This window comes from Plectropomus leopardus, chromosome 2, assembly GCF_026936395.1.
Source record: "Plectropomus leopardus strain MGB_pleo_1.0 chromosome 2, ASM2693639v1, whole genome shotgun sequence".
In the NCBI taxonomy this organism is placed as follows: domain Eukaryota; kingdom Metazoa; phylum Chordata; class Actinopteri; order Perciformes; family Serranidae; genus Plectropomus; species Plectropomus leopardus.
In genome coordinates, this window is record NC_142177.1 from 6,291,102 (window position 1) to 6,311,468 (window position 20,367).

Here is a 20,367-nt window from a genome sequence, read left to right on the forward strand (position 1 = left end):
ACACACACACACACACACACACACACACACACACACACACACACACACACACACACACACACACACACACACACGCACAGACACAGACACAGACACAGACACACAGCTCAGAGAGCAAACGCCTTTCACAGATGATTCATCCGGGTTCTGAAAATATGATACACCCAGGGTTTGTTTTTTCAAACACAGCTTGTTGTTCTTGTAACGCTTTAGTTATTCACGATGTGACAGGTTTGATTGTTCACATCAACAAGTTCCCACTATACAAGGAACTGGTTTTCCTTTCTGAAAGACACACTCAGTGTTTTCGAGGTAATGCAACTAGGAGTCACAGCTGCACTTCCCAACGTGCAACTGAAACAATAGCAGGAGGGGGTCAATACTCTAACCCCGTCATTAATAGCACAGTGATCCCATTTCGACTGCATGCACATTTCTCCAAATCCCCGTCTTCCTTCCAGGTGTTCTGTGAAATCCCCAGCTGCATCCAGCCACAGAGCAAACTGTGACTGTTCTGGCCTTAATAGAAATAATACTTACACACTATGACTTAAGTGTAATCTCAAAGCAAACCCTATGGGGGCATGTCTATCAACTGAGGTCCTGGGAGAAATTGCAATTTTTTAATGGGAATATGTGGCACATGGGCCCTCTGTTTGCTTTAGATGACAGTCAAGACTTTTCCACAACTTTAATTACCAGTTGTAGGTTACAAATAATAATATTATAATAACTTTATTTATATAGCACCTTTGAAAACAGACTTTACAAAGTGCTTTGACAAACAATGGTAAACCAAACAATCCTACTGAACACAAGCGAGATTAAACTAGGGTGGGGTTTGTATAAATTTAAAACCAGAGGATAAATAATCCAAGACGCAAGACGTAAAATGTCAATATAAGACAAAGAAATAGAATGAATAACAACAACAGAAGCAATAAAAGCAATAAAACCACAAAAAGTAATAAAATAAATAAAACATAAATTTAAAAGGTAAAAGAAATAAAAAAAGACAACATCACTTAAAAGCAAGTCTATAAAAATAGGTTTTAAGAAGAGGTTTAAAAGAACAGAAATAATGTCGGCCTGTTTAAGTGATTTCATTGTTGCGGATGAATTTTACGTTAGTTGGTGCATGATCCACTGATCCTGATCGTTTGATCTAAGGTGCTCATAAAAGTCGGATGCTGTCTGAAGTCAGTCTTTTTCTCTTCTTGACATCAGACTGTATAAAAAAGACAGACGACTTGACAGCTCCCTAAAAGTGAAGCCAAAACATCTCGATTGCCACTTGGTGGCCTGCTGTAGTATAAGTCAAAAACCCCGCCCCCTTCAGGCTAGCATGGGACAAACTAAAATGTCAACTCAAAAGTTGATGTCAAATGAATTTTTCCCAAAAGACAGTTTCTGATAAGCTAAGTTTTAATATGTTATTTGATGCTATAAAAAGGGGGTGTGACATAATGATTGACAGCTGTGTGCCAATCAGTGTGCTCACGATCAGTGGCGCTGCTCCCGAATGGTCGGAGTGTATGGGTGGGACCCCAGTATCCCAGAGATCGCTATTGGCTCCAAATGACGTCACCAGCACAAGTGGTAGAAAGTGTAGGAGAGTGATAGGAAGTGAGGACCATGACCCATCTTTATATACAGTCACACAAATTGAACATGTTAAATATTATCTCAGCTCATGCAAATACTGAAGTTCAGTGGTGTGAACATTGTCAACAACCAATAACTGCGCTCTCTCCAGCAGCAAACAGGAAGCAGCAAACCACATAGACAGTAAACCAGTAAATCAGGGGGGGGCGTCAGGGAGTTGCAAGAAGGTGAACAAGTCTCTGTTCTCCTGTTCTGTTGAAAATGAGGAGATACTAGTGGAGCTGTGGAGTGAACGAAAGTCCTTGTTTGAGTTGGCAAGTATCTGATCTACCAACCAGCACTTTTTTAGGGAGAAATCTTCATTTTTTAAATGGATCATCTCTTATTCCCACTGTCTCTGCCTGCTAAAATAGCTCAGCGAAAGAACGAAGGCTCATTGTGAGTTATAGTGACAAAATCCAAAATATAAAGTTTGTCCACAAATACTGTTAATCTCTGTGGATGATATTGAGAGACTTTTTTTTTATTTTTGTGGTCACATAAGGAATTGTTAAATGTTTTGAAATGATTATCCTCTCGTTCCCATGGTCTCTTCCTACTAAAATAGCACAGCGAACCATGGTTGCACCACCAGGAGAGGCAAACAAGGCAATTTTTTTAGTGCCACCCCCTAAAAAAATTGGAAATAGGGGCCCCTTCGTTATGAAATCAGTACATTTTGCAATGACAATATAAACTAGGCCTGTAGACAGTTTAACACGGTGTTCTGGCACACGTCGATTACATTATTTTCCCACGGCACCGACTGTTGTTTTTCTTTTTTAAAAATCAATAACTAGTTGGAACATTGTAGCTTGGATTACTTTAAAGGCTGTGTGCACAGTAGCAGATTTCACTTGTAATGTGATGAGTATATAAGGTATAAGTTTACTGGCAAGACACGGCAGAGACTTTGGTGTCAGATCAAAAAGCAGGGGGCCTTGACTGGCTTCTTTGCCTGGAGCCACTGCAGCTAACCAATGCAGGCTGGTAACAAGTTGAGGTAACAAATGTGAAATATGTACATAAATACAGTTTATCCTTCTGAATGATACTGATGCCGAACTGACAAGAATGCTGTCAACATATGACAGTGTTATATTGTGTTTCTAGAGTTATGTGTTTTGCAGACACAAAAAGAACTGTTAATATATGGCATTTTCCACCAGGAGCAGGATGGGAAATAATCTCAAAAGTAATCAAAGTGACTCTGCAAGGTCTCTAGTCTTTACAAATTTTTACTAAAAACACATAGTCTTCAGATGTAATAGGGTGTCAGATTTTTGTCTTTTCAATGTCTTCTATTGTAAGGCAGACCTGAGGTGAGGAAGAAAGCCTTAAAAGTTGTATAAAAGCAATCATTTAAAGCCTGTGTGTCCTCACTGACCCATGTTCTCATTGTGAGAGCATGCATAGGATGTAAGACACATGCACAGGAAAAACGCAAAGAAAACAAGAAGTGTATCTTAAAGCCCTCGGGACTCACCCTTCTCTCTTGTGACTCATGTACTGCCCATTGGTGGAGGCATGCTGGTTGAGGAGTGGGTTCTTTGGCGGTGCCGGGGAGGACAGGTCAAGGCCCCGGTGGCCGTTGTTGCTGCTGCTGTTGTTGTGCTCCTCCTTCACGTGAGCGTTTGTCACCTCCTTCCACAGTTGCTGCAGCTCGGCTGGAATCATGCCTGAGACAAACAAATTGGATAATTAAATCAATTAACGGCTAATCCAACTCTCTTCTTCATCACTTAATTAAATCAAAGTGTCTGTAAACAAAGCCGAGTATTAATTAGAAAATATTCCACTACAGGGTAATGCACTGAGAGCTCTCGCCTCTCCCCCCTTCCTCTCTCGCTCTCTCTCTCTCTCCACCACCTCCTTCTCTCCCTCCCATTTTTCCTGTGATCTGAAGCGTGTTTGTATACACAAATCCCTGGCATTCACGCAGATTTCATGCCCAGAGTAAATAATTAACATCCAGACAAGGCATGAAATCTGAATAATCACCGTCATTTTACCGCAACAACAGAGATGCGCCGAACACACACAACAAAAAGTTTACAATAGCAACACTAGAAAACATCCCACCCCTGCCTCCTTGAGAAACAGGACCCTGGGGTAATATTCTCAAAAGCGCATTAATGTGCAAAATACTTAAAGCTCTGCACCGCCTCCAATTGACACAGAAGACTTAAACCTCATTTAACAAGTCAAGCACACTGCAGCTCACACAGCCCTTTGAAAAAAAAAATCCCTTGAAGACAGAAGACATTTTTCTGCGTGCTGGAAACACATCTACCGTTTTTTAAAATTTTTTTCTTCTTGTGAGTGACAGCGATCCCCGACACCCAGGGCCAGAGTTGGGATGAAGAAGGATAATGCTCGTGTTTGTGCACCCCACTTTCCATGTCTGAGAGAAGAGAGCCTTTGTTAGGCGCACAATATATAAGTGTCCATCCATGCTGCGTGTGTGTGTTACTGTGCCTGCTTTCATTTGACATAAATGAGGATAAAGCCGATATGTAAAATAAGATTAAGCCTCATGGGGTGCAGAAATCTGTGGCTATTTGTGTTTTCACTCAAAACACGCAGGGTAATTTTAATACTGAGAGATCTCGCAGGGGGGAATATGTGTAGTTCTGTGCTTAAATAAGCCACATGTTTTAAGCATGCTGAAAGAAGCCCATGGATATGTGGTTGAATTTAACCACAGAGCAAATGGGCAAGACCGCTCGTTTAACATTACAATTAATTAAATCCATTCTCAAAATGAGCACTGGCAAATGAAAGATGATTTGCACATGCTTATCTTTTTGGGTTTATATCCCCCGCCTCCCCGTTTCTCATCACCGCCTCTATAGATACCAGAAGTGCTCCTTTCAAGCACCAGATTGTACCACATTGTGTGCAAAATGCTTAGTCTTAATTTATTCCTGTTGTGGAAAATAACTGTGAGGTGAAGATCTCAATACGATCAGCAAAAATATTTTTAATTTGATAAGCTACTAAAGATTTTAATTATGCTGGTAATGGAGAACATTGGCCTAATGAGGCGGAGGACTCCGGAGAGACGCAGAGGGCTAAGAACTGTGAAATGAGTCTGATAGGATTGCTGTAAATTCACACTAGATCGTTTGCATATCAAAGAGCAGGAAATGATTACAGGACAAATCAATAACCTTTCCACGTTCCAAGGAGCGTCTTTCCTCATTCTGAGATTTCAACACGCTCGCTCTATTCTGCCTGCCTGTATTCTCCCTTATTCTCTTCAATGCCTTGATGTGCCCTAATCGAAGCGCACGTCCGTGACAGGCTAAACATGCTTAATATTGCGGCCTGTGTTATAGCATGCTAATTCACAGCATGCTCATTTCCAGTTGCAAAAAAAAAAAAAAAAAGGAGCCATTGTTGTTTTGATGCTATAAGGAGGGAAAAAGTTTTTTTTCTTGTGACGGCTGGTTTGGAAGGTCACTGGTGATGCGAGTGTCCTGCGCTCCGACAGCGGGAACAATCATTTTCCCCCCACTTGGTGCCCGGTGACAGTGGGCGATGTATTTTTAGCCGATGTGCTTGACAGGGCGGCCCACACTGGCTCAATTACCCAGCAGTCCTGGTGACCCCGACACCACTGTTTACTCAGATGAAACCGCAGCGGATAGACCGCTCTGATGAGGGAGGTAACGGAGTGGGACCAAAGCTGTCTCTTTCTGGATCTAGTCCCCCAGTTTTATTGCTCTCCTCTCTAACCCTAACCTCCTCAAACCCAACAACAGCTATGGCTCATGATTCCACATAAATGACAATAAAATATCATTACAAAAATGTCTCAGCGGGGGATTCTATTTTGTGTTTGGACAAAACGCATTGGGTCGCTCTCCATCTGATTACACCGGGACACGTAATGACATTGATCTGTAAATCCTCTTCCTCTGGTCCCCCCGGTTTGTCCGTCCTTTAAATGCCGGATTGGTTTATCTTTCCTGTTTCCATTTTTCAACACAACTATTCCGCTCATTACGACTGGGAAATACGGACAAGCACTTTAAAAAATGTATGTTGTTGGGACACTTGATTGATCACCGGCCTCCCAACTCAATTTTACCTCCGCAGGTAGCTCTGGCACCGAGACAGGCCGAGCTCTTCAACCTTTTCCTGTCCTTGTCCCCCTGTACCCAGGTGACCATGTTCAAGCAAGCGGAAAGTTGATTTAAGGTTCATAATGACATCAGTTGCAGGCCATCATCCCCCCCAAATAAAAAATGGCCCCCAGTGCTCGGGGCTCTTTAAACCGAGCTGTTACACACAGTGCCGGTGCCGTGGGGGGACAGTGACATCGCTATTAGTTTATTGTTCCGTCAGGGCTGGGACCTTTACTGCACCCCTGTTTATGTTGCCGTAATCACTGGCCTGCTGATATGCACCCCTTAGGCCTGAAATATGTCCTGTCCTAATGCTGCAGGAACTATTACCAGTAGCCCGCTGCTGGACGTATCAATCACTGACAGGTCAGCCGCATTACCCGCCGCTGTCCCTGATGTGCTGCTGTTCTGTGAGCACTTCATGGCTCGCCACATTCTTTGCTTTCATATTACCGACAAATTTGTCTTGTCACTGTCCCACTGGCCTCTCCCAGACAGCTTAAATGATGTTGTGCAGCTACAAGAACTCACTCTCTGGCAGAGCCACCTCCGAGGGCGAGCACAAACACACGCACGCACGCACGCACGCACGCACGCACGCACACGCACACACACACGCACGCACGCACGCACACGCACACACACACACACACACACACACACACACACACACACCCCTGCGCAACATGAGCCTGAGCATCTACTGACTCACTTATCAGGTCAAGAGGACAGGCTTTTTGTGAGGAGGGGGAGGAGGTTGAGGGGGGGGATCAAATTTATATTTATGAGAGTTATATCCTCCCCAAACACACTGTTGTAATTTATAACAGATACCGTCTGGCCGCTTCCAAGACTTTGAACATTAATGTCAAACGAATTTACGACAACAGAAACAAATTATCCTCCAGATAATGTGAGCAATTGTTTTTCACTCAAAACTGCTATCTACAAGTTCATACTTAATTAGTGCTATCAAATGTTTGAAAGGCTAATTCAAATGCATTCCTTCAGTCCATCGCTTTGCGCTTTGGCAGGAAAAAATGACTAATCTGTGGCAGCCAACGATGTCACTTAGCAGGAGATGCTGATGCAAAAATGAGCTGGAAACGTCATCATAGCACCCAAAATATAATTGATTGTGCACCTGCTGTTTTTTTAAAGGTCCCACATCGTAAAAAGTCTGATATCCATTTTTTAAAAAATAAGATCTGTCAGCGTTAATGTGTTATGATGCAAGTCTACACCAGGCTGAGTTTTAAAGCTATAGCTTGTCAGTGTTGGGCTGGAATAACTCTTCAAAGTTAGGCTAAATTTTGGCAATGAAAACTGAAATTCAAAATGGGTTCTGTGGGTCTCCCCTTTACAGACATGCCCATTTTACGCCAGCTTCATGCAGTTTTTTTTGCTGTTATTTGATTTCTAATCAAGATGATCTGGTAAGAATGGCTTCACCTTGTTAATATGGACTTCAAAATAATGGAACTTAAAAAATGTGATATAAAATGCAATTAATTGCAGTTAATTTTTGGAATTCTGTGATTAATCGCGATTTAAAAAATGTATCGTTGACAGCCCTAAATTAAATATAAAGCAGTTGTGAGTGCTATATAAATATGCCTTTAAACAAGCCGTCAGGATTTCTGTGAATTTGTGATGTCAAAAGTATACTATACAGACTGTTTGAAGCATAAACATTGTAAATGGGTCCTTTTGTATTTCTTTTTGGAATGTTTTGTCATGTATTTGAATGACATCCGCTGACAGGAAACAAACATGAACCCAAGCTGTTGCCTGGCAATGTAAATCCAGTGAAACAGCCTTTAAAAACAGAAAAACGGGGCATTTTACACAGGTATTGAATACAGATATATTCAGGCAGACAGTGTGAGAAAAACATTTTTTTTTAACATTAGAGCATGTAAACACTTCTAGCAGATACCCAAAGTACAAGTATGAATCTGAACATGAGCAAAATATGGGACCTTTAATTACTGTTACAGTAACCTATTATCTGAAAACCTTTTGTCCCTTTCATTGTCTCGGCACATGGAAAAAAGAGCACAGTGTATTTCATGTAACAGCTTTTAAAAAATAATTCTATTGTTATCTCCTGATATTTTGAAATCATCAGTTAAAAAAAAGTCATGCCAATTTACTCCTCTCCCCTCATCTTTGAATCTGTAATCACCAGGACCCCAAACAGAGCAGATCAACTCATCACTTCCGACGCGCTGCTAACTGCTAGCTGAGTATTGCAGATTAGATCTGAGCACCATAGGCCTGGCCCGCTGATGCATGAAAGAGTTTAGTGATGTGGAAAACAGAAAGGTCATCAATAACTTCAAACAGTCAAGCAGAAAATGTGTAGAACAGGAAGACAAACCGGGGGCCTGAAGCACTAGCCTAAGTGTTGGAACAGCTGTCGGAGGCACACAGTTAAACCATCGGCAGATCGCGAGGACAAACTAACCGGGTTCGACTGGTTGTGACACAAGGAAACAAAACTCTTATTGTACGTGAGGTGAAAATTCTGTTCCTTCCACACCTTCATGAAATTACCCCCTCAGCTTTGATTACAATTTATTTTAATACACTGGCTGAAGGGTGGAAAATTCCTTAGAAATTAAAATCCTGATTATCGCACTCAGAATTAAAAGATTATCTCTCATGATTCTTGAGGAAAATATATTTCTTCTATAATTTCATTATGTCGATGACACCGTTTGGTATTTTATGGTGATGCATGTATGAAGCTTCAGTGATTTATCTTTTGTCATGAGTTGATACACAGTATGCTGGCCTTATACCAAACGACTTTTATTTCCCTGTCACAGACAATTTTCTAATGTTGGGATAAATTCTTGACAGTTTTACCTCGGTTGGTGTGATCTCAGTCATTTGGTGTGACTCATTCTGAGCTGTCTAAGTCAATCTTTTTGTTGTCTGGACCGTGACAAAATAAAACATATTTAATATAGCTGCAAGTGGCGATTCTGGGGTTCAAGCCAGTGTGGACCATAAAAAGTTAGAGGCTTCTAAGGACCAAGACCTTTGTTTGCACCTGCATGAAGATAACTAACAGATTTTATGACCATCAGATAGACATTTGTACATGTCCACATCTGTGCTTCTTTACTGGTGATGTTTGGAAAACTGTTAGAGTCTTGCTGCTAGAGTTATCGCCAAATTATTGGCCAGGCCAAAGGCCTTGTTCAAAATGGGTTAGTTGGCCCATGCAAATACTAAAGTTCAATGCCGTGAACATTGCCAAAAACCAATAGGTGCAATCTCTCCAGCAGCAAACAGGAAGAAGGAAACAGAGTAGACAGTCAACATGGAAGGGACGTTGCAAAAACGTGAACAAGTCTCGATTCTCTTGTACTGTGGAAAATGAAGAGATACTACTTGAATTGTGGAGTGAGTGAGAGTTTAATTCATTTTGTATCTGATCCACCAACCAGCAATTATTTAAGTGAGAAATCTTAATTTTTGAAACCGTTTGCCTTTCATTTCAACAGTCTTCTCCCACTAAAATAGCGAAGCTAACCAAAGGAGGCTGATAGCAATTTGAGGCGACTAAATCCAAAAAACTGAAGTTTATATGCTTTACAAGAGTAAGAATATGTTAAATGACAAGACAATGATGGAGAATTCGACTTTGGCCAAGTGAAAGGGTCTAGGATTGCCTCTGCAGGTGACCAACGGAGGCTAATAGAGAGCTGAAGTGATAACATCCAAAATATGCAAAAACAGTTTATCTTTATGGACATGTATAATATCATGTTTCTAGAGTTATGTGTTTTTAAGGAAACATAAGCAATTGCTAATATGTCATATTTCTTAAAAGGAGTTTGGCTTAAGTTTTCCACCAGGAGAAGGATAAGAAATAATCTCAAAAGGAATCTAGTTGTAGTCTCACAAATAGGGACCCTGCAAGATCCCCAGTCTCCTTAAAATCCTACAACGTGCCATCAAAAAGTAACATTATCTTTGAAAGTGAAAGGGTGTCCGAATTCAGTCTTTCCAAAGTCCTTTTATCGACATTAGAAAGAAATTAAGCATGTGGTGTGTTGCATGGATCCTCCCTGTTAATGTATATAAATATTTAAATCACTGTTTTGATAGAGGTAAGCGTACAGCCCCACCAGAGTGTAAAAACGCATCAAAACCTGAAAAGGTAAAAGCGATCCAACTTTAATACACCCACTCTTGATAAGGTGAGATGCCTTGCAGGTATTTGATGATGACACAGTATAAACAGGATGTTCTGGGACTGTTGTGAAATCCATCAACAGTGCAGCACCTCGCCATATCACCACATAATGCTTTACTCAAGGGGTGTGTATATGTTTGCCAGAGATCTGACACAGAGCAATTCAGCACAGCGCACTCACAACACAGCAGCGCTCCACGCCTGTGCCCATGGCGATCGTCTGCGAGTGGATGAGTGATTCCATACCCAGTCCAAACAATAACATCACTGTACAAACCCTGTTTGTGTTTGCCTATTACCTAAGCACCCCCGTTTTTTTATCGCCCTTATCTTGTTATTTCAAAACTGTTTGTCTTAGCTGGGAATGAATAGTCAATGTCATGTTCTCAAACCCTTATGACGGCGTCTTTGTGCACGAGGTGAACCACTCCTTAACAAAATATTAAAGGATAAATAAAGAAATAAACTTCCTGGCCAAACAACAAGTATTGACTCCCTATCGAGTAAGAAGCAGTTACACAATGACAAGTTCACTGGCAGTTTAGGAACAATAGATCCAGTCTTCCTTCAGGCTGCCACCGGGCTGCCAATCACAGGCAGAGGACACAGAGTTCAAGGACGAAGCATGGACATCTAACTCTAAACAGTGGGATACTTTCCTTCTAAAGGATGATAGTAAAAAAAAGGTGCAGCATACCACAATCACACTGCAGTAAACAGTGAGCAGACAAGAACAAAAGGCATAAGATGCAGTTTAGTAAGTGTTGAGTGCAGATTTACAGTAGGTGTGTCCTGAGTCTGTTAAACCATGGACACTATGTGGTTACATACTTTAGTGCTTTGTTCCTCTTGACTAAGTATATTTGTTCATGTATTAAAGCAGAGCAATAACGGCGGCAAATGAAACCACTCTGATTATAAACAACTACATAAGCTGCTATGTTACAATAGCTCTGCATGATGGCATAGTGACGTGTACAGACAGCTGATTAAAATCCTCCTCCACTACAACTGAACACTGTCTCTGGTTAGATATTTTTCCTTTCATAGAATTTTCTTAATTATAAAAGCATAGTCATGAGGTGTGTTCATGGAACAACTCCCAGAGGCGTGAAATCGAGTCACATGACCTGGAATCGAGTCAGACTTCAGTCACATTTTGACTCGACTTGATGAAGTAAAGAGGTTTAGAAATTAAAGAGGGTTACACAACAACTTCTAACTGACATGTTTTAACAATTAAGCAACTTTTAAAAAGTGTTTAGGATTTTTGTAGATTTTTTTTGTCTGTTGTTTTCTCATATGCACATTATTAATATTGCAAATACAAATTTGGTCGCTGACGAGAATAATTAAATCATTTGCTTTTCTGTCCACTAAATGCATTTTGCTATTATAAAGAAGACAAGTGATCTAAAATAGATGACAAAGCTTGCCTTTGGAAACATCAATTACAGTTGACAAAAGGTAAAGAACTGCAATATATCGCAATATATATATAATCATAATACTTAGCATATTACAAAATGTAAAAACATTGTATCGTGATGATAATATATTGCATTGATACTGTATTGCAGTAATATTGTATCTTGATAATATGGTATCATGATAGTATTGCATCATTTTCACAACCCATTGTGATAATACTGTATCGTGATAATATAATATCTTCATAATATGGTATTGTGATACTGTTGTATTGTGTTGATAACCTATCATGATAACAATGTATCATGATAATACCATCTTGTGATAATATTGTATCGTGGAGCATCTGGTGATTCCCACCCCACATAACTCTGCTTTTAAAATGGCATTAGATTTGGTTAAAAGGGCATTATAACTTTTTTAAGGACCATAAAGTCAAATTTTCGGGCTTGGAAATTAATTTGGGATGCGTCAGTCTTAACTTAGGACTTGATTTAAGAATTACTTGTGACTTAAAAAACAATGACTTGGTCCCCCCGCTGACAACTCCCTTTAATAACAGGTGGAGGATTTAGTATTGTTCTCAGCCATCATTTTGTTGCAGTGTTTCGTCACCATCAATGCTGCAGTTGAGAACTGATGGACAGGAGCTTTCAAGTGCAGTGGGCTTACAGTGGAGCAAAGTGCAGTGATATGAGGTACTGACCCTGAGTGAGGGAGTGCAGCGGCAGGCCAGTCTGTCCGGGCTGGATTGTGAGCAGCCCCTGCCTCTGGAGGTTGAGCAAATGCTGCTGCTGGACCTGCTGGACCTGCAGGAGCTGCTGCTGGAAGGCCAACTGCTGTGCTGACACCTGCTGCTGGTGATACACACACAAAGACAGAGGGGCACAGCGTTAGCAAACACATATGCCACATATATAGAGGGAGGCACAACAGCTCGTGCAAACACGTAAAGCTGAATTTCAGGTTTGTACACATGTCTGGATTCATGTAGGCTGCTGATGAAAAACATTTAAAGTTGGAGGCCACAGAGTTCACAGGTTGTAAAATGCAACACTTTAGAACAACACATTCATTCATAAAAAACAAAGTTAATGGATTTCTGCGTGTGCTAACCCAGCAGACAATGGCACAGTGTAATTTTCATAAATTTCGCCTTTAGTGGGGGTTTGTCTGGGCCCACTTAAGACAGGTAGAGTATACATCTCTCTCTCTCTTAATTAACGAGGAGTCGCGAGGCAAATGACAAACAATGAAACAACATAGTTAATCATTCATAATAAGAGCCACAGGAATTTAATTACAGCCATTCATAATTCAGCAAACAACGTGTGACTAAATCAAAGTGCTTAATAACCACCCGAGCAACTCTTACAACTCTCCCAGGCATGGCGCTGAGCTCAGGGATACACGCTCGCTCCCCACAGCCGGCGCTGCGCAGCCAGCTTTGTTCACTGAGGACTGACTGGCTGTTGTGTTGATCTAACTGCGCTGTTTCATCAAGGAATTTTTAATGAAAAGCTGGTGTCTTTACTGATTTTAAGGGTTAGGATGAGGGGGGGAGAATGTTGGCTCCAGTAAAGTGAAATGTGTGAACTTTGATAGGATGAAAAAGTGGAGAAAATGGAGAGGAGAAAAAGAAATAATAAATAGACGGAAATGATCTAATATCCCCAATCTCCTTTGAGTCAAAACAAATGAGAGAAGTTATTTAGATAACAGGGGCACAAGAGAAGAGAGATGACTTTTAACCCTTTCAGTAATCCCAGCTCTCACATGAATCTCGCCAAAAACTCTATCATTATCATAATCACTGAACACCTTGTGCTTTCTGGCAGGTTGGGATAAAATAAGCACGCCCGAGACTCAACAGGATACCAGGCTTGTTTATGAGTACACAAGGCCAGTTGTCAAGCGGGTGAGAGGAGAGGAGGGGGCACTAAAAGCAGTGCAGGGGCTGCCAAGCTGTGCACCGCACCCTGTTACCAAACACAGGATACACCACTTTGTTTACTTCTCACAATTGAGTGCGTACAAAAAAGGTCTCGGTGCGACGCGGCTGTCAGGTCACTCGCTGGCGGCTCTGAAACAGCCAGATAAAACGCGTCCCCTCCGCCCACCGCCGTTTTCGGCTTGTCAAAAAGGGGTCTAGCGGCCTTTCCTTTCCCTTCCTCTTCCTCCCTCCTCTGCTGCCCCACACCCTGCCTGCACCGGCTCACTAAAAATAAAGCTCTGGGGCAGCACTGCGAGCCGGGTCGTCTCACTGGATCAATCAGGGGAAGAAGTGGTCATAATTGAGGAGTAGCCACATTCAATTGCACGTGTGATCGAAAGAGAGAGCGAGTGATATTCAGGTGGTCTGTGATCCTCTCTGATCTCTATTTATGACAAGATGGTTGCTTTCTTTTTTCCCCATCAGTGTGAAAGAAGTTCCTCATGTCTTCAGCGGTTTTCTGTTCTCCAGCTCCTCCCTGACAGCCCGAGACAATGATAATAGTGCTACGGGGGTGGGAGTTCACAAGGAACAATGTCTTTCATCAAAACGCTAAATAAATGGAGGGTGGGTTTTCTGGGGAAAAAAAGAAGGGAAGAAAGAAAAATCAAGTATCGCAAATGAATTTAACTCTCTCCCCTTTCACATGTTTTTTTTTCTCTTCTGGTCCCATCAGCTGACAGGAGCTCCTGTGTGCTCCCAGCATGCAGACACATTAAAAAGCCCAGGCCCAATAGACCAAATAAGAGGTTAACAAGAAGTGGCACGAGGGAGAGAAAAATACAGTCCCTGACAAATGATAAAGAGTGACACTGGCAGGCCTTTATTGTCAAGCTTCAAATATAAAGTTAAAGATCTTTGAAAAACTAAATTTTGATGTCTTTAAAATAAAAGAGGCACAAAGCAACAACAGGGGGTTATTGTCTGGCAGCCACAGGGGAGTCACTGCATAATTCTTATTCTGTCTTTTGATGGCTGCGAGAAACGCGACTGGAGAAAAAAGCGAGAGCAATGGGGAGAGAAAGAAAACATCGGCGGAGGGGGAGAAGCCTCTCGAGGCTGCATCCATTTCCTGTGATCATACATAATATGCTTCAAAAGTTGTTTTTTCTTTTATTCTCGTTCTCCATTCAACTGATCAATTGCACCTCCTCAACCCCCCCCCCCTCCTTTATCCCCTTGCTCCTCTAGTGTTTACATCAGATGCGACTCGGTGACAGGCCCTATCTGAGGCCGAGGAGCTCCGCTGTCATGTTGATTTATGGGAGCATCACGCCACAACTTGTCCAAACTGAAGCCCGCAGTTCATTAATTAGGGGAGCTACGACTTTGAAGTTGGGCGCTTCGACAGGACGCGGACGTGCGTGCGTTGGCGCATGTACGCGCGTGCTTCCCGCTTTTAACATCGGCCTTAATTTTCTTCCTCTACTCTCCAAACATGGAACTCAACGGGGACACACGCGCAAAAAAAAAAAAAATCCCCAGATTGTCTTTGAACTTCTTCTGACCGCACAATAATAATTTGCTTTGTCCACAGCAATGCCTGTATCCTCCAGTCATTAACACGCATTAAGCTGCTGCCTATGAGCGAGCCCTGCCGCACTAGAGGGAGCGAAGGAGAGAGCGAGGAAGATGGAGGAGAGAGAAAAAAAAAACTCAACACGGGCAACAAAGCTGGGAGCGCTCTCTGCACTGATATCTCACAATTACATGCCTTCTCTTCCTCTGCCATTTCCATGTTAATTACCGAGAAAAGCCTCTCAGATTTATATGCACCCTGTTCCTGCCTTTCTGCCTTTCATTATGTCCTACACCAGGCTCACAGGAACGGTCATCTCTTTGCTACACAGGACACTTGTTTACTTGGGAAAAAAAAAATCTAGAACAATGGGCTCAGGCTCTATAGAATATTATAATGTGGCTCCAGAAAAAAAAACACCTGGTATTCTTAGCATCAGTCAGTTGTTGCCATTTATCCGGCAAGTCTGACATGCTAATCAGAAGCATGAGTGCACTTGATTCTCCCTCCTCTCCTCTCTGCTTTAACCACAGTCTGGAAGCAGATGGGGTTGAGGGAGGGAGCACACATGCCTTCCACACTCAGTCTGGCCAACGGGTTTTTGGTAATGGCAGCCTACGAGTGATGTCAGGCTTACCTCTTTGCTCTGCTTGCTGCCTGCATGCTGCTGCTGCTGCTGTAAAAGCTGGAGGTGGAGCTGTTCCTGCTGCTTCTTGTAGAACTCTTGGAGTTGCTGCTGCAGAAGAGACGGGGAGGCGACACGTGAGGGAAAGTCGTGTAAAGTGAGCAGTGGGAGAATTTCTAATGCTTTGAGGAATGTTGAAAGAGGGAAAAAAGGAGAAAAGCAGCTCAAAGTGAATTTATCTTTGTGTCTGTACATGAAACGATTTGACAAAATGACTCCTGACGTGTGTGCGTCAGGTGCACATTACCTGCTGTAACATGAGGGCCTGTTGCTGCTGGAGGAGAACCTGGAGCTGCTGAGGGCTCAGGACTTGCTGCTGAAGGATTTGCTGCATCTGCTGTGGAGTTATCACTTGAGGTGTCATCATAGCCACTGAAACTGGAACCTGCAGACACACAAAACAGGCACATAGATATTAAATGGAAAATTATCAAAAAAATAGAAAAAACTTCCCCCCAAAAAACAATATTTTTCAGTTATTTTAATTTGACATTTAACAATATGTTACAGAAAATAATGTATACATTTTTTTTTTTAGCTTTTCAACAGCTTTGGGTTTTTTTTTTGTTGCTTATTTTCAGGGGATTTTCTTGTAATGTTTTTACTAATTACTGGCAATTTTTTGGGTCATGTCTTGTTGCATTGCTCTTTGCCTTCTTACCATTTTTTTAAAGAATATCAAAACAATTTTTTTCAGGTCTCAAAGAAACAAAAAGCGAACTATCGTCTATACCCAGCATGTAACACACAAGACAAATATGGAAAAAAGTGAAGGCTGATGACTTTCGAAGGATAAATAGAGCTCAACAAAATAAAATATACATAAAATAGGCCCTTGCTTTTGACTGGCGTCAAAGAACTCATCTCAAGTGTCATCTCGTGTTACAAGCCACAAAAACCTCCAACAAACACACATTTCAACCCCTCTAACTGTTCTGACACCACACCAGACTGAGGCGGGCTAAAGGACACATGACAGCCAGACGTGGATCATGCCTGTGGAGCATGAGGCCAGCACATCCACCCTCATCCTCCATCCTCCATCCTCCATCCGACCTTCCCCAACTCACACACACACACACACACACACACAACCCTCTGACAGTATCGGATTATCATCGGCGTCTTCTCAGAGCTCGCCGTTTATACAACATGGCAAATCTGCCATACCTGAGGACGTGAAAGATTGCCTCCAAAAATGCTGTGCTTGGCTCGTCGCACACTCGCGACATGTCATGTGAGAACATTTCATTAGAGACGCTGTCAACAGCGATCTATTATTGTGACGATACAGAGCGCCTGAAGGAGGAGCCACGGCGAGGAGCACTCGGGCCTCTAACTAACTCCCAGCAGAAAAGGTGTGAGTGCATGACTCCTCAAAACAAGTGATTTGTTGTGACACTGAAAGAGCCCCCACAGTTGTCAGGGTGCCTTAATTGCTCCGGCGGCGTAGGGGACTTGGAGTATGTCTGGATGCTGCCACTCACCGCTATGATGTGCAATACCATTAAAAGCTCCTTTGCTTGACATTCGGATGACAAACAGCAACTACTTGATCGTGCTGCGTCTTTGCAGTTGTTAATATGTTGTGGCGAGCGTTCTTTGCGTATACATATGTGCATATAAAATGTGCTTTGTCTCTCTTAGGCTGATGTCAGCAGGCTGAGTCTGACACTGACAGTCTGTCTTCACCAAGGTTACCCAAATTGTGCGTCCGCCTTATAGCTAATGACACCCCTTTGAATTTTTCATGCATTCTCTGAGTGTAATGTCGCTGTTTAAAAATCTCGTCCGGTAACGAAGGGGCTTTTCCTGACACACACCCTGCATGCATATCACCTTATTCATTCTCCCCACTGTGGCATAAAACAAAAACAAAGCAGCGCCATAATGAACAGCTTGTACTGCAAGTGCAGTGGAAAGGGCAGCGGTGTCAAATAGGACAGAGCAGCTTTGATGCTCTCCGTTAACTTTATAGAGCGGTGCCAGACTACGCTGTGCTGTGCTCCTCCAAGCCCCCAGGAGAGGCGAAGGAAGGAGGCTCAGCCCCACCCAGGACTAACACACACTTCACATTTCTCATCACCAGCAGCACCAGTCGTCAGGGAGCACGCGGAGGAAAATGCAATATTAATTCCCCCCTGTATTATGTCTTAATATGCAGTTCATCTTGACTTTTGCACATGACTTGTCCTGTCATTTGCATAGCCCCGACCTCCCATTTCCTAATTTCACAGTCATTATCCACTGAAGTCCTTTTTTCTGGGCATCGCTAATTTTGATGAACTATTTTGAAGGTCAACCAAAGCAGCCCTGTCTTGCTGACGTGCAAGCATGATGTGATGTATAGTTCCCGTCTAAACATGACATTTACCCCCCCACGCACACTAAAGATAAATAATAATGCCCCCCCTTTTTTTTTTAACTGCACGCATTAAAAATCTACTCCATACTTGTCATGCTCTATTTTTAAAACCATGTTCAAGCTGTAAATTTAGTCGTATTTTCAAATGTGTAATCATTTTGTCATGCTGTATTATATAGGGTGTGATGTGGAGGAAAAAAGGGAAACTTAGCACAGATTTTTTACACACTTCAGCTCTCAATAGCTGCCAATTTCATTACAAATTGCATTGAGGTTCCCTTCAATTTAACTGTCTTAATTCTTTACACCTTGGGTGTATATCTCATCATGGTTTCACACTTCGCCTTGTCAGGAGCGTCTGGCTTGCAGTAACTACAGCTGGAGCTGCTTCCTCTGTGCACAGCTCCGGCAAGAGGCTATTACAGACCCCCATTTTATTACCCATTACTACTGAGGTCATTAGCAGCAAGAGGGATTGTATGCTTCTTAACCTATTGATCAATGTAACTACTACCATTTAATCCTGTGCTGAAGGAGTGAAAATCTGCCTAAGACTGGATCCTATTGAGAGGGAGGGCGGGAGGGAGCACTTTAACTGAGAAATATTGCCCTGGCCGCCGTATCATGCCCATTTAACGCAAACACAGGACGCCAGTCGCCATTTAGAGCACTCCCATATGGTGCACTCCCCTTATCTCTTGGATAACATCATGACTCCAGATGATCCACAAAAATATATCACCATCTAAAGATAGTCTAAAAGGGGGACTCGTACTGGGCTAATAACTGGAGGGATCCACCGAGCCCAGCTCTAATCTACTCCACCAATATAAGAGTGCGAGACAAAAAAAAAAAGAAAAAAGAGGACATTCTGAGGATGCCAAGAATAGCTGACGTTTATGAATTTCACGAAAGGTGTGGCGCTCTCCAGGTGCCTCCCTATGCATAAACATTCAAACCTGGAACATTCTCACACAGCTGCAGAGTGACTGGAGGCAATGTACTGTACCAGCACAGGCCTGCTGCTGGCCAAACACACACACACACACAAACACACACACACACACAAACACACACACACACACACACACACACACACACACACACACACACACACACACACACACACACACACACACACACACACACACACACAAATCTAAACTGTGGCATGTTAACTGTCACAAGCACATACAAGCACATGTGCAGCACATTACACACTGTACAGGAGGAGCATGCTTTTCATATAGACTCAAAAAGCATCTGTATATTCTAAATAAAAATGTGTATGGAATAATAGATTTAAAAAAAACATTAATAAAAACATTTTAAAACTTCCATCAAACCAAAATCTTTCTTTTAAAAAAGATATGGATCACTCATATCCTTCATATCATATTTCAATGCACCATGCACACACACACACACATACACATGCAGCATAGTAAGCATTTAAAGGACACCTACAGAAAGCCAACTTCAAGAGGCAAAAAGCACAAAATATGATAATCTAATGAGGCAACACAAAACCACACATCTGAAGACGTTACAGAGTTACTGATTCAGAGTTAATGAAGACGCTCCCCGAGCACCCCCTCCTGTCACAAGTCAGAGGTCAAAGCCCGGTGAGAAGGAGTAAGGGGTGAATGAGCTGAGAGATGGCCCCCTTTTCCCCGACACCGAGTCAATTAAGAGGAACAGAAATGAGGGACAAGGAGGTGAATGTCAGTGAGACCAGCACAGACATTTTCACTGGCCGCAAAGGTGCAGCTTTCTTGGGAAGAAAGAAAAAAAAGAAAGAAAAAAAAAAGAATTATCAAATTTTCATTTGTGCTCCCAGGGGTCATCTTGTTTTGGAGGTTGCATCAAATGGAATGGAGAAGTAAAAAAGAAATAACAGGCCCTGGAGAAATCACCGAGTCTAGTCCGTTTGATGCTGTTGTTTTACCTTGGCCTGCAGTGGCGCAAGGAAACGACTTCCCATCCTCGCTGTGATCTCCTGCATGAAAATGTAGCCGAAATGAGGATTTCACGGGAGCTATTGTACTTAAGTGATGTGTGAACATAATTAGTCGTTGACAAGACTGGAAAGACTAATTCCATATTAACCATTCGAGTTGATTGAAATCTCTGAGGTGGAGAGCATTTATTTCCCCACTAAGAAAAAAAAAAAGACGCAGCATAGTCACACAGATAACCTTATCCCCCAATAATAATAATTATAATGAAAATAATAACAACATTTAGCATATTAATTGCTACAAAACATAATTTCTGCACATGACAGCACATTTTGGATGCTTTAAGTAAGCCTAAAGAATTTTAAAAAAGCAGAACAGAACTACTCATCATTATAAGTGTTAACAGTGTTGAAGACCTCCATT

General features: G+C 42.1%; 1 protein-coding gene across 14 annotated transcripts in view; it reads right to left on the minus strand.

Moving 5' to 3' along the window:
• foxp1b (forkhead box P1b) overlaps positions 1 to 20,367 on the minus strand; it is a 206,456-nt gene that overhangs the window by 29,940 nt on the left and 156,149 nt on the right. For 9 of the 14 annotated variants that reach the window (XR_015777714.1, XM_088083576.1, XM_088083551.1 and 6 more), the window contains 4 exons: positions 15,866 to 16,003; positions 15,571 to 15,669; positions 12,128 to 12,278; positions 3,131 to 3,323 (listed from right to left, as the gene is read on the minus strand). Coding sequence is in view for 13 of the 14 variants with exons in the window: in XM_088083576.1 (XP_087939702.1) it covers positions 3,131 to 3,323; positions 12,128 to 12,278; positions 15,571 to 15,669; positions 15,866 to 16,003 (581 nt within the window). In the remaining variant the exon portion in view is untranslated. The remainder of the gene's footprint in view (positions 1 to 3,130; positions 3,324 to 12,127; positions 12,279 to 15,570; positions 15,670 to 15,865; positions 16,004 to 20,367) is intronic. The other 5 variants (XM_088083588.1, XM_042499118.2, XM_088083583.1 and 2 more) reach the window with 3 other exon arrangements.